The 13,454-nt window shown below is 44.1% G+C and overlaps 1 protein-coding gene across 1 annotated transcript in view; it reads left to right on the top strand.

Moving 5' to 3' along the window:
- gbe1b (glucan (1,4-alpha-), branching enzyme 1b) overlaps positions 1 to 13,454 on the top strand; it is a gene marked incomplete at its 5' end in the record, with an annotated part of 42,309 nt that overhangs the window by 17,517 nt on the left and 11,338 nt on the right. The window contains 6 exons of the mRNA XM_003968668.3: positions 342 to 457; positions 863 to 990; positions 1,270 to 1,368; positions 6,264 to 6,374; positions 6,454 to 6,625; positions 12,107 to 12,291. Of these exons, the coding sequence (XP_003968717.2) occupies positions 342 to 457; positions 863 to 990; positions 1,270 to 1,368; positions 6,264 to 6,374; positions 6,454 to 6,625; positions 12,107 to 12,291 (811 nt within the window). The remainder of the gene's footprint in view (positions 1 to 341; positions 458 to 862; positions 991 to 1,269; positions 1,369 to 6,263; positions 6,375 to 6,453; positions 6,626 to 12,106; positions 12,292 to 13,454) is intronic.

Genomic DNA, 13,454 nt, shown 5'->3' with positions numbered 1-13,454 from the left:
TGAATTGAGTAACATGGAATCCTGATATGTGCACAGGGATCGGCGAGGTTGCTTTTACGATGTTCCCAGCCTCGGTTGAGGAAATCACAACATCGTCTCGTAGAGAATTGGCCTCCTATGTGCAATCAACTTGATATGTGAAGGAGCCTGTGGGGCAATTAATGGACACAATCTTCTAATATTGATACCGCATCTCTTGTGAAACAGAGCCTAAGTTACTATATCCATACATGAGTGTGAAAATGAATCTCTAGCAGCCTGAATGAGGTGTATAATTCACAGCTTCCTGTTTATCTGGCTGCGTGTGTGTGTGTGTGTGCTGCGTTTGTGTGTTTTCCTAGTTGGGAAGTGTTGCGGTTCCTGTTGTCTAACTTGCGCTGGTGGATGGAAGAGTACCGCTTTGATGGCTTCAGGTTCGACGGCGTGACTTCGATGCTGTACCATCACCACGGCATCGGTAAGGCTGGCGAACATCTCGTGCTTAAACACCATTGAAAAGTGAGATTATTCAGTAAAAACAAGAAATGTTAACAAGTCAAGTTACATCATTGGGTGCTGGGAGGCGTCTAAATCCCACCATTTAATCCCATGAAACACGAATAAACCAAAACATTGTGTAAAGGTGTGATGAATAAAAACAAGCATGTTTCTGTCTTCTTCACGTCGCCCGAATCGCCTCTTAATTTCTGCCGCCACAGTTTTGCGACTCCAGCTTTATTCTGTCGGGTTTCATCTTGATTCATTTTGACGAGCAAATTCTGGAGGGGGAAACAACGGAATCAAAGATTTCTGGGTTGTTGTGGGTTTTTTTTTTTTCTACAACCAAGATGACTGTTGGTTGTGTGGGTGTTTCACTTCTTAGGCGCTGGATTCTCAGGGGACTATAGCGAGTACTTTGGCCTGCAGGTAGATGAAGACTCGGTGGTTTACCTCATGCTTGCCAATCACATTCTTCATACACTTTATCCCGACTGCATCACCGTTGGAGAGGTAAAAACACACAGCGCTCACCTTCAGCATCCACGTTTACGCTGCCCACAGCCATTATTTAAATGCTCTCATTCTGTAAGTGTAGCCCGCTTATATATTCATTGGCATAATTAAATAGTAATGCAAAAGGAAATGGGATGTCACCTTTTTTTGCCTGTGGTCCAAGACATTCAGTACTTAATATGCAAGTTGTGATGTTAATGTGACCTTGACTGATTACAGGGAAAATAGGCGCTCACGAAGCGAGAGTGTGATATGAACTGGTGTAACTTTCTGCAGGATGTGTCAGGCATGCCGGCTCTCTGCAGAGGAGTGGAAGAGGGAGGGCTGGGCTTTGATTATCGACTGGCCATGGCAATTCCTGACAAGTGGATTCAGGTAAAAATGATTTGCTTCTATTTAATCTACATGCCTTTCCTATCTCCCTCCTTTTTTTCCCTCCTCCGAAACCTCCGCATACAGAATTTCCACCTTTTACAGAAAACGTTCTTTAAGAGCAAACACATTGTTGAGAAAATATTTTCTTCTTCAGCCCAGGATTGAAGATAAGGATGGACTCGGGGCGTTTTTGAAGCTGCCAAACACTTTAGTGCTACTGTTGCCACAGTCAATATTGACATATTTTAAATAGGTTAGATTCCTGTATGTGGCAAATGCGGCCATTCGCTTTACATAGCAGAGCTGCTTTCGCTGTCTTTTTCCCGTCTGTTGTGCGGATAGAACGGTGGTCGTGCACCTTGGAGGAAATAATCGCCATGATTATTCATGCAAAACAGAAGCAAACGCGAGAGGGTGAGAATGAGATCATCCTGCCAGTCGCCACTACCTTTCACTTCAAGTCTGTCATTCTCAAGTGTCTGTCCTTGATACGGCTTTGGGCAAATGTGAGTCTGTGTCACGAATTCAGAGCAGAAATGACCTATAGCACAACCAAACACACTCACGGGCAATGGAGATTTAAGCCACGATGAATTTTCAAACTGAAAGGGAATTTCCATGAATACATTTCATGAAGCAGCAACCGAACACGACCGATTTCACAAAGTTTCCACCTAAACTGCTGGAGTTTCAGACACTGTGTTTTTTTTTCTTTTTTCTTAAAAAAGGCCTTTGACCTTTACACTTGTAATAAACTCGGTTATTGTCTTTGATAGAGCTGAGATTTGTTCCCATTTTTATGATTTTTATTTGGTTATGTCACATGCGCTCAATGGCAAAGCAGCCTTTTTTTTTTCAGAACAGTTTATGGCATCTTCACACAAACACTTGAAACAGCATTTCTCTGCTATTACTCTCATTTGTAGTCCCTACAGCTAATCTTCTCTAGTGACAGTACGAGGTGAGGGGTTCTAACCCAGCAAGAATTGTAGTGCCAAATATTCTCTTGCACAACAGCTTTTGAAGCACCCTTTAGTTTGGCACTTCAGCCCAAAATTGCCCATGTGAAAGTACTTGGTTGCCCACGACGAGAAACCACTGTTTATAATTGTGCAGCCGTCAGGTCTCGACTAAATAACAGTTTGTACGATTTCATGTGGCCCTGTTTTTTCTTTTCAGGATTCAGAGAGATACTGTATCTGCCCTAAAGGGTTATGTATCTGTGAACTCTTAATTGTGTGAGTTGTTTCCTTGAGGTCTTAATAACTAGCATTGCTGTGTTGGTTAGTTCCCTGAAAAGAGGGTTAGGGTTAGGGTTAGGCTCATTTTGTGGACTAGTGTTCAGGGAAAGATGAATTTACTTATGCTTGTTTGAGGAAGCCGGGCAAAGTATGTGACCTCAGCGCCACGTGCGTCCTCTCGCGCTACAGTTTCTTGTGTTTCTCGGTGGGGCCGCTCAATGCATCGTTAATCAAGTCTGCCTCTCCCAGCGGTGGGTTATTACTCTGCGGAAAGAACGGGGGGAGCAGATGTCGGGAAGGTGGGGGAGAGATGGTCCCAAGCCCGACCTTCCTCTGTGATTCTTAGCAGCAGAGATGCGGCTTGCTGTTCAGTCACCAGGCCTTTACCTTTGAAACAACCGCGCTCCCCACTGAGGTTTACTTCCATGAAAAAGACGCCAGAAAAGTGTGGCGAGATGTGCGTCTTGCTCTTTTGCTCGGGGAGGCGTGTGAATGTGTTGTGATAGTCGGTAGAGTGCACTCCGGGGCAAGTTTTGCCTCTTCCCACAAAGTGTCAATTAGGAAGGGATTTGAATGAACTGTGGTGCAGCCTCTTGGGTGTGTGTGTGTGTGTGTGTGTGTGTGGTGGGGGAGCTATGTTACAGGAAGGAGAAACAAGTGCTCAGGGTAGGAGGCTGGCTTTAAGTGACAGACTAACAGGCAGTAAAAGATAAGCCAACAGGCAAATGACAAAGATACATCACAACAGACCTGGGAACTTCTATAGGTGTGTGCGTGTGTTTGTGTGTGCGTGTGTGTGTGTGTGTGTGTGTGTGTGTGTGTGTGTGTGTGTGTGTGTGTGTGAAGCGCTCCATCGGCTTTTCCGATCCTCGGTGTGATTCATTATTGGGCTACTGAAGGCTCAGGCCTAACAGGCTGTGAAATATTAAGCTAACCTAATGAGAGGACCAGAAAGGCCCAAGTTTCGACGTTTCAATTTCATAATGGCCTCAAAACGCTGCCATTGTTAATAAGTGGTGCAGCGAGAGATTGAGATGGAATTGAAGCCGTTAACATCAGAGGTGGTACGTAGATGGCTGGTTGCAGACAGGATAGGGGAATTACCAGGCCCAGTGCGGGTTGCCAAGCTTTATTCTTATTGTCTGTTTTATTTTCGCTGTTGTTTGCTGCTCATACTCAACATACTTTATCTAGTTTAAGTGAAAAGCCTTTTCAAATGGAGCGATATTATGCGTTGGTGCTTGTTTCCGTGTTTGCACCTTCGAGGATGCTGACAATCAATGATATTTACAGAGTAAAAGTATTAATGATATTCATAAATAGTCGCAGTTAAACTGAAAATGTAGGATTGTTCAGATTAGCTGTTGTCGCGCCCCTTTAGCTTGTGCCCCCCTGCAGGGCTGCAGCTGCGTCGTTTTGATGGTGGGTGAAGCTCTTCCATTTGCTCTGTTGGAGGAGACAGAAGAAAGATGATCTGCTAATTCTCTGAATGTAAAAGGAGGATTAGAACATATTTGCCAGCGCCAACGGTGGAGACTGTGTTGAGCCGCTCGTAGCATGTGTTCATCTCCGAGATGACCTCATCGTGCACTGCAAGATTTAGCCCTCTTCCTTTGCCTTTAACTCTGGATCAGCCTAATTAATCCCGGTGCCCTGGCTGGTTCCTGACAGCAGGAAAGTAAAGTAGGATCCGTGCACTCCTCATTATCACTGATGAAGTGCACGTGTCAGCGGTGCCACGAAGCCCGGATCGGTTGGTCAGGGCTGCGGTGGGTGGCAGAGGAGTCGATCCTGTCTGCACTCTAAGAGCTGCCTGCCCAGATTAATTGCTCCCTGATCACTTTTGTGGTTGAATTGAATTGCAAAGACTCATTAGGTAATAAAACGGGGATGTTTTGTATGTTTACGTGGGGAGCGGGACAATTTTTACTGCATTCGCTGTGTGTTTGAATCCAAACACAAGGTTCCAATCATCTAGTCAGGTTATCCACCATCTGGGACACATTAGACTAAAAATCTATCACACATCTTGGTTTTATGCTCGTGATCGTCGCTGTCCAGACTGATAACGGATGGATCCTTTGTCTTAATTGTCTTCCTGTTGTCATCCTCCCTGTTCCTGAATAAGATTTGTTTCAACACTCCGCAGCAGTTCTGATTTTAGCACTTATTCCTGCAAGCGGGGGCTCAATATTTGTATTTAGGTAATTCTCGTTAAACGACGAGCCTTGGATGGCATTAAGTTCTAAGATTAAATGTAATGCCATTGTTTTGTACACGTGCAAGGCTTTTATTTTCTTTATCACTTGAATATATTTTAAATTTCCTCCTTTTAGGATGCTGCCATTTCATAGCTGTAAAAATACACCCACTAGTTTAAAGCAGCATTAAATTCATTTTTCTGACATTTACTTAAGATTAACGGACATCATGTAAAAATCCCAAATGACTAAATAGAATAATCAAAGCAGGACGTTTTATTCCAATTTACAGTTACTTATTTTTTTAAAAAACACTATATTAAAGCTATAAAAAACCTTTTAGACCACAAAACAGAGAGGATGCTGCAATGAGCCTAAAAGCCTCCAGTAACAGCTACAGTAAGTCAAAGCTGTTGACTTGTGTTTTAAAAAATTAAGCTCTTTTCTGGCGGTTGTCTGATCCGGCGGGCGGCTCCGGTTCTGAGCCGTGCGGTCGGTTCAGAGGGAGTTTATTGGCCCGAGAAGTTGTCGTACATGTAGATGATGAGTGCCTTTTCGTGGTTTTCTGGCAGTGGCTGGTATGGCCACACAAGGCGAAGGTGAAGGAGAGTTAATGTGAACACGTGGTGATATACAGCGCGGATAGACTCCATTTAAGGCAGGCCAACCAGTTCATCTCGGCTTTATTGATCGGCACAATTTACTCTCTTTACTCGGAGGATTATGGCTCTGTAGAGTAATATAAGGGCTTCCTGACGTGTCAATCAGCTGTCACAGCCAATTCAGCCAGCAGCCAGTCACCAAGATGCACTTGATAACTCCCCCACGAATCAGACAGGCTGCATGTCCATCGGCAAGGGTTCTCAGAGGGCACAGACTCTTTATTTATTTTATTTTTTTTCTCATTTAGAAAGATGTTTGCTGGGTGGCTCTCCAGCCTTGTTTATGAAGACTCCTCTGCTCTCCATTGGGTTATCTTAGGCTTTTTAGCGAGGATAGAGCAACATGATGTGTTATTACCCACCCCACCCCCCTTCGTATTTCTTCTTGATGTCTTAAAGTCGCCGCTTTGGCAGAAAGCACTCGTGTTGGCAGGTCACTGGCAGTCTGTTGATTCCATGGTTGGATTTATTGTTGAATCCCACCGTTAGGATGAGAGGCTCTGACCTTGCTCATCTCAGGTGAGGAGAGCTCTCTTCCCATGGGCTGTAGTGAAGTTATTAAAAAGTCCATTACCACCATTCAAAGGCAGACATAACTCACCGTGTGGATATAGAGATGTCAAGACAGAGATTGATCTCAGAAAGAAGCGTAAGCCAAAGAAAACTTGGGAAAGGTAGAAAGAGTGCCGGAGCTGAAATATTGAGCTTTGGTTATCAGTCGGAGCACAAACGGATCTTTCGGTTGCACATCGATCATATACGTTTTCAATAAGCCCTCTCTGTCACCGTAGATCCTGAAGGAGTTAAAGGACGAGGACTGGGACATGGGCAACATCGTCCACACGCTGACCAACAGGCGCTATGGGGAGAAATGCATCGCCTATGCAGAGAGTCACGATCAAGTGGGATATCTTTTATTGAAGTCTTCTGTGCGTATTTCCAGGATGTATCGCCAGACCTCACCTGAATCAATCTTTCCAGGCTCTGGTCGGGGATAAAACTCTGGCCTTCTGGTTGATGGACAAGGAGATGTACACCAATATGAGTTCCATGATACCGATGACAGCGGTCATTGACCGCGGCATGCAGCTTCATAAGATGATTCGACTCCTCACTCATGGCCTGGGCGGAGAAGGCTACCTCAACTTCATTGGTGAGTCTTCGTGGGAATGCCACTAAAATGTTTATGGCTTATAAGCTATTTCATGTCTTATGACATCTACATTTAAATACTCTCCATACGTAGTTTACGTATATTCAATTTTTAGACAAATTTCCTAATTTAATGGGTTTTTTCCTGCATCGTAGCTGATAGTGAAGCTTTGAACAACTGTTATCGTCAATCTCTAATAATACACAAATTTTATAAATGTTCAATCGTATATAGATTTGCAGCGTCAAAAAACAACTTTTAGTTTACAAGATGTAGTATTTGGCCCGCGTGCTGGCTCGGCTGACGTAATCTTTCAAGAGTCGATGAGAATCATTGCACGAGCTGACAGAAAATATATTCCATCTGGTTTTAACTCTCCACAAACTGACAGCACATCAGAGCGATGGAAACAAGCTCTTATCCTCTGTCCACTTCCCCAGAAAGAGGCTAAAACAGGCTCCTCATCAGTTTTCAACCAATGGCTCGTCCTGCTCTCTTCATTTAAAGAATAGTAAATTATCACTCTTTTGGTGATATGGATCTCTTTGGCTTTTTTCATTATCTATTGTTGGCTTATATGTTTTGGCTGTGGCAGGTTTAGGTTTACAAGTATTAATAAAGCTGTGGAACAGATAAAATATCCTCTATGACTTGTTTTCTATTTAAGGTGCTCGGTTATCAGACTCTTTCGTGGCTACGTCACTCGAGTAGCTTGGCAACTCTAAGCGGGGCCTGATTATATCAAGTATCAGAGATGCTTCTGAACTGGGATTGACACTAATATTCACTTTCTATGAAATGAAATACAGCACAAAAGCTGTCTAAGCTCAGATAGCTTCATTTTTCCGCCTAATGGATTAAATTCCCAGTCGCAGTTGAGGTCCTCCTTATTTTCGGCACATCATCCGAGCTCCATAGTGGCTTTCTCGATGCCTGCTGGCAAAGATAATAAAGTGATAATTAATGACGTTGGAAGTCGACCTTGGTTGAAGGGAATGTACAGTATTTCCAAGCACGTGCTGCTCTGTGGTGGACGCCAGTTTGTGATCCATGGCGTTTTAGCTCCACCTTGTGACCAGGTGATCCTGTCCTGTGTATGTGTGTGCGTGTGTGAGTGTGTGCGTGTGAGTGTGTGTGTGTGAGTGCTCTGCTCTCCACAGCAGAATGGGTCCTCAGTTAAAAGTAATTATGGGGGAGCTGGGTTTGTGCTGTTTTATCAGCCTGTTGTTTGACTTCTTGAAGAACTCATCTCCACATTAGCTTCGTTAGCTTCCTTCATCACCTACACGTTTGCTTGGTTTTGGTTTGGGTGTGGTTTTAAATCATCATTAGAAATGTTGAGGGAAATGACATCTCAAACCAGATTAGACCTTATTACCTTGCAGAGCTGGACGCAGGAGGTATGTTTGATGGTCAAAGCTTCAAAAAGAAGAAGAAAAAGCTACGCTAGCACAGCGGTTTTGTGTTGTTTCGTAGAATCTGTAACTTTTGGGGCTGTTGCTCGTTGGCTTACTTTTCATCTCATCAAGTCTTTAAGACACTGCAGTCATGTAGGGGAGCGTCCTTCAGTCTGTATCATCCCTTCGTATGTCTGCTCTGTTGCAGCCATGAGCTTAGTTAAATTCAAAAGTTCAATTCAAAGATGGCATTTAGAAAGAAGCAACACATTTGCAGCTCTTTTTCCACCCTGCAGTTCAAAGGTTCTGTCCCTCCGGTGTTCCCGTATCTCCTGATTCTTTTATTGACTGCTCTTCTCCACAGGTCCCTCCGCAGACAGCTGCTTGACTCTCGGCTCCTTTTTTGTGCTGCTAATTACTGGCAGGACTGTGTCCCTGTCTGGACCTTATCTGATGTAGGGCTGCGTCGCTGCGTCATGGGACACGCCGGCTGAAAAGCTGTCGGCTGTAACCACTGGTTTTCTCCACTAATCGCAGCTTTATTACAGCAACAGGCAATCTGAGCGTTCCACAACCCCTCTGCTACCTTCTGTCACGGCTGCAGAGTTTCTGTGGTTTGCGTTTTTGCCTGCACCGATGACACTTTCTCTAAGACACAGAGGGGCTTCCTCGCGGTGCTCAGGGAAGGGGTTGTGTTTTTAACTTTAGTAATTTGGCTAACGGTCTCATCTGTAAAGAGTTAGTTCATTTTCATGCATCCCCAAGGGTAGTGTGTCTAGGAAATCACTGCTACCCCCCCCCCCCCCCCCCCACACACACACACACACACAAAACCTGCAGCATGTATTGTTAAACTGCTCCTTAGTTCTAAAGCTAATAAAAGCTCCAAAGTGAATGGCACCGGACTCCATTGTGTCGTACCAGCCTGAGCTGCCAGGTCAGATGTTAAGGAGACTCGTCGCTGCCCCCAACCACTTCTTTAGCAAAAAGGAATAGTCCTTTATTAATGCATTTTTACATTTAAAAAAAAACCCTCAAAACATAATCAAACATCCTGGCATTTGTATTAGTTATCTCGGGTAACAGTGACTCAACTATATTAAAAGACAAATTTTATTCATTGGTACATTGTTTTGAGAGTAGACTATACAATATTTCATCTTTGAACAGAAGTGCTATCAGGTTTATTTCAGCTGTGTGGAGGCGCAGGGAGGTTATTAAAATGGTGATTAATGCAGGCATATGGGAGGAACATTGCTGTGTTATCACCGGGGACAGGGAAGTGATTACCTAATGGAGGTGTGTCCAATGTGTTTCCTTAATGCTGATATGGGAAAGAAATGAGTAAAAGGCTTCCACGGGTCCTCTAAATCAATCTGTACAGGAAATCAGTCATCTCCCCTCATCGGTATCAAAAAACATTTAAACCCTGAAAGTAAAAGTAGGAAAAAGTGAGTTGTGTGTTTGCACTTTTAATGAAACGATGTGAAGCATTTATCAGGGCACCTCGCTGTCATGGAGAGTACACACACCCACCCACACACCCACCCACACACACACCCACAGACACACACCCACACACACACCCACAGCACTTCTTCTTCCACTGCGGAAGGCGCTCCCACCTCTGATGCCAACGTTCTCCTGCTCTGTGCATTGCGCATGAACAGACAAGTGAGAATTTCCTGATTCTGATTCTCTGAAAGTCCCCCGGGGACTAAAGAGAGAACCTTTCCCAAATCCTGAGGATCTAAGCTGAAGTAGCCAAAAAAGTGCTTCAACCAGAAGTGTGTCTGTATAAACTCTTGCTTTAGTCAGGATTCTACTGCAGTCAGGGGCCTGAGACACGCACGTGTGTTGAAAACCATATGACCTGATCTCACCCTGCCAGTCAGAGGTTATGGGAATTTGCCTTTATTATACGCCTTCAATAAACTGACGACGATGAAAAAGTTTTCAGAATTTACAGTAGCTATCATTTCCGGGTCATCTTTGGGGTTTTTTCATCCTGACAGTCGACTTTCTCGCCATATGTGTCGAGATGACCTTGTATTCCATATAGCTTTCTTTAGGCCGGGGTCTCATTGAGAATAAGTTCAAATTAGCTTTTCGTCCATATCCAACCCCATTTCTGATCAAGCAAAATCAATGAAAAGAACCGATCGCAACACAAATTTACAAGTTTTCTACATTTACATCCATTTTTTGGCCTATAGTTTATTTTCACATTGCTCTGTGTTTAGATGGCCCACTTCCCGAAGTCATTCAGACCATCACACACACAGACACACACACAAACACACACACACACACAATAATTGTCCCTGTGGATGTTGAACTGAAAGACCAGTTGGAGACACTAACAGACTCTAGTCCTCTGGACCCCCTGTTCGGCGTCGCTCTTCTCACACTCACTATTTTTGAGGGCAGACAAGTTTGCCAGGCCCATCAGCTCCTGACCCGCAGCCAGACGAGGTCGCAGCCCACAGCGGCTGTAGCAGCCTTGGAAAAGTTGATCATTTGCCAGCAACCTATAGGAACCTTACCCAAAAGACTTCTACGCTCGTAGACTCTCTCCGTTGCCGGGGAGATGACATGGAGGTGCCCTCTAAAAGGGAGAAAAGGTTGAAACTTACTGTTAATGATTATAGAACTGGGAAAGTCTCACAAAATCTACAGTGCTCACCTCACTGACTCCTAGAAATTGGAGGTGATGCTCAGCGCTGGGCTTTGCTGTTACGACAAATTTAGCCCAACCGAGGACACGACTCACGAACAAAATCTTGAGCTATTATTGAGGGTGTTCACTGACACGCAAGATTTGAAAATAAAAAGTGACTCCCCAAGTTCTTTTTAAAAAGCTAGATCACAAATGTGATGCATTTTAGCAGGGATGATGAAAAAAAAACCCACACATTTATACTGGAAAAGTTCTTTATCTGTCAAAATCTGGGAGGGAAGACGTCTCCCTGTCAAAACATGAGTGTGCGTGAATGCACAGCGACTGTGTGACCCGAGGCCTTTTGCCAGGCATTAATGCTGCAACCGTGATGTTGCACCCTGTTGCAGGGACGCGGCGCGCTTTCTGGAAAGAAATGGCGGTTCCTGCGCAGCCAACAGGTGGGCATGGAAGAGCCTCAGGATCGGCTGTCTTTTCAATTTCCAGCACGGCCTTTGAGGGCCACGTTAATTGCAGAACTTCCCACTAACGGCTTGTCTGGAGCCGCGTCGCTGATGTCACGCGTCGGCGATGGCGGCGCCCGCCGCAGCTGCGTTTCCAGGCCGCGTAGGAGAATTCCCGGCGTATTTTTCATGCTGCAGACTGTTAGGCCACGCGAACCTGCTTATTTAAAAGGGCGGCTGGCTTCCTGCATGGGTCCGCTTCTGTTGGCGCTACCCGTCCTGTTGTTTGCCTCATATTTAACACCCACATGATGCACTCCATTAGAATCTTCTGTCAGTTCCTGTCGGCTTCACTTCGTCCCATCGCTGCATGATTGAAGGCGCAGCTCTTAACACCAGATAAACAACTAGCCTGCTTTGTGTTGCCACGCAACTTTCTCGGAGTCTGCAGTCACTGTGCTTCTTCCTCCGCTGGGAATTCAATTATCCCGGCTGTTGTTGTATGATGTTGTCTTGACATCTGGTGACAGATTCATTATCTCAGCTCCTGGTTTGACAGCTTAGAATTAACGGCGCTATTGTTTCTCCTTTTCTGCAGTTGTGTTTCTGTTTTAGACCCGGGTCATGGAACAGAATGAAGCGTTTGCTTAAAACCGATCAGGCTTTTCTGTTGATTCAACAGAAGAGGGAGGATTTGGGGGGTTTTTTGATGTGAAAACTCAAGGATGTGTTTTTACTTTACTTTTCAATTTTATTTTAGACTTGTGCCAAAAAGGAAGGTTGCTCTACCGTCATTAAAAAAACCCCAAAAAATAAGTCTGGGTCAGTCTCAGATTAGAAATTGTTCACCCTGTCTGGGGTTATCAAAGCTTTTCCTTTTGATTCCTGCCTTGTTTTTGCACAAAACCTGAGAAATGTACTAAAATGGACGATGTTGATGCTTTATTTCTTTATGTCGCAGGGAATGAGTTTGGACACCCTGAGTGGTTGGATTTCCCTAGAAAGGGGAACAATCAGAGTTACCACTACGCCCGGAGACAGTTTAACCTTGTGGAGACGGACCACCTCCGTTACCACCAGCTCTACTCCTTTGACCGGGACATGAACCGCACCGAAGACAAGTACGGCTGGCTGGCCGCTCCACCGGTGAGGACGGCACTTGCTCGCCGTGGCTGACTGTCACAGTCACATAAATGTACAGGAAAAACCCCATATTAACATGTTATAGGTCACATTTTCACTCTTGGTGCCCATATGTTGACATCACTGAGCTAAAGCTGACTCTCATTCTCTCTTCACATGTAAAAACAAGGCTTCAGATGTCCCTCTGCGTCTCTGCGTCCCAATTAATATCATGGCTAAATTTACAGAGTTTCAGACAGTGCGTGCAGATTTATTCTTCATTGGTTTCACTCAGAAAAAGAGATTGGTGGTATTTTGTCTTGTGATACTCATACATCAGTCGTGATGTATGGACACTGCATTGTTGTCCATATTGTCCCTTTGCAACCTGTCCTAATCAGCTAAAATAAGAGTTAACATGCATTTTTTTCTATTAAAACTGTAAGAATGCTGGGTTGATGAGCATGAATCTGATGTTTCTCAGTCTTAACAAAGTCAGAATTTCAGTATTTGTCCTGTACCGGTCTGATTTCTTGAAAACGCGGATCATCCTGAATGTGTTGACACAGGACGTGCAACACGAGACAGAATTGGACACCTCATCAGCATATGCTATTCTAAACCTTTGGTTGTGCTGATAGTCATGGCTTGGAGAAGCATTCCTTAGGTCAGAGTGCCTCTGTGGTAGGTTTGAAGTTCAAATAAAAGGATGTTTCTGCTAGGTGGTCCCAGGCGTGCCTGAATTAAATTAAAATTAAAAGTGGAAGAATTAATTCTTTGCTAAATTAAAGTTGTGCATGTAAAGTATCAAGCTGGATGTGAAGTAAAGCTCCTGTTAGGATGGAAGTGAAACAGACGGCTATGATGTCATTTTGTCTGTGTTTTTGCCAGAATATTTGAATTTAAAGTTTAATTTCATTTTATCTGTAACACTTTAGATAAAGCCTAATATTTCAGTAATGAGGTAGCCAGATGTTATCGGGGGTCATGTGGCTTTCTCTCATTATAGATGAAAATTAAAGCATAAACGAATGTTTTTTTATTATCTCCCACCTTCAGAGAAACATGAAATGTTTGATCTGGAGTCACGACCAAGCGGGTGAGGAAAGGCAAATGGAGACAATGCGGTTTGGAGAAATATGACAACTATTTTCAAAAGAAAGTGGTTTGAAGGAAAATATTTTCAT

The sequence above is a fragment of the Takifugu rubripes genome, chromosome 11 (assembly GCF_901000725.2).
Source record: "Takifugu rubripes chromosome 11, fTakRub1.2, whole genome shotgun sequence".
Taxonomy (NCBI): domain Eukaryota; kingdom Metazoa; phylum Chordata; class Actinopteri; order Tetraodontiformes; family Tetraodontidae; genus Takifugu; species Takifugu rubripes.
The sequence above is the reverse complement of the archived record's forward strand: the minus strand, read 5'-3'. Positions and strand labels throughout refer to the sequence as shown.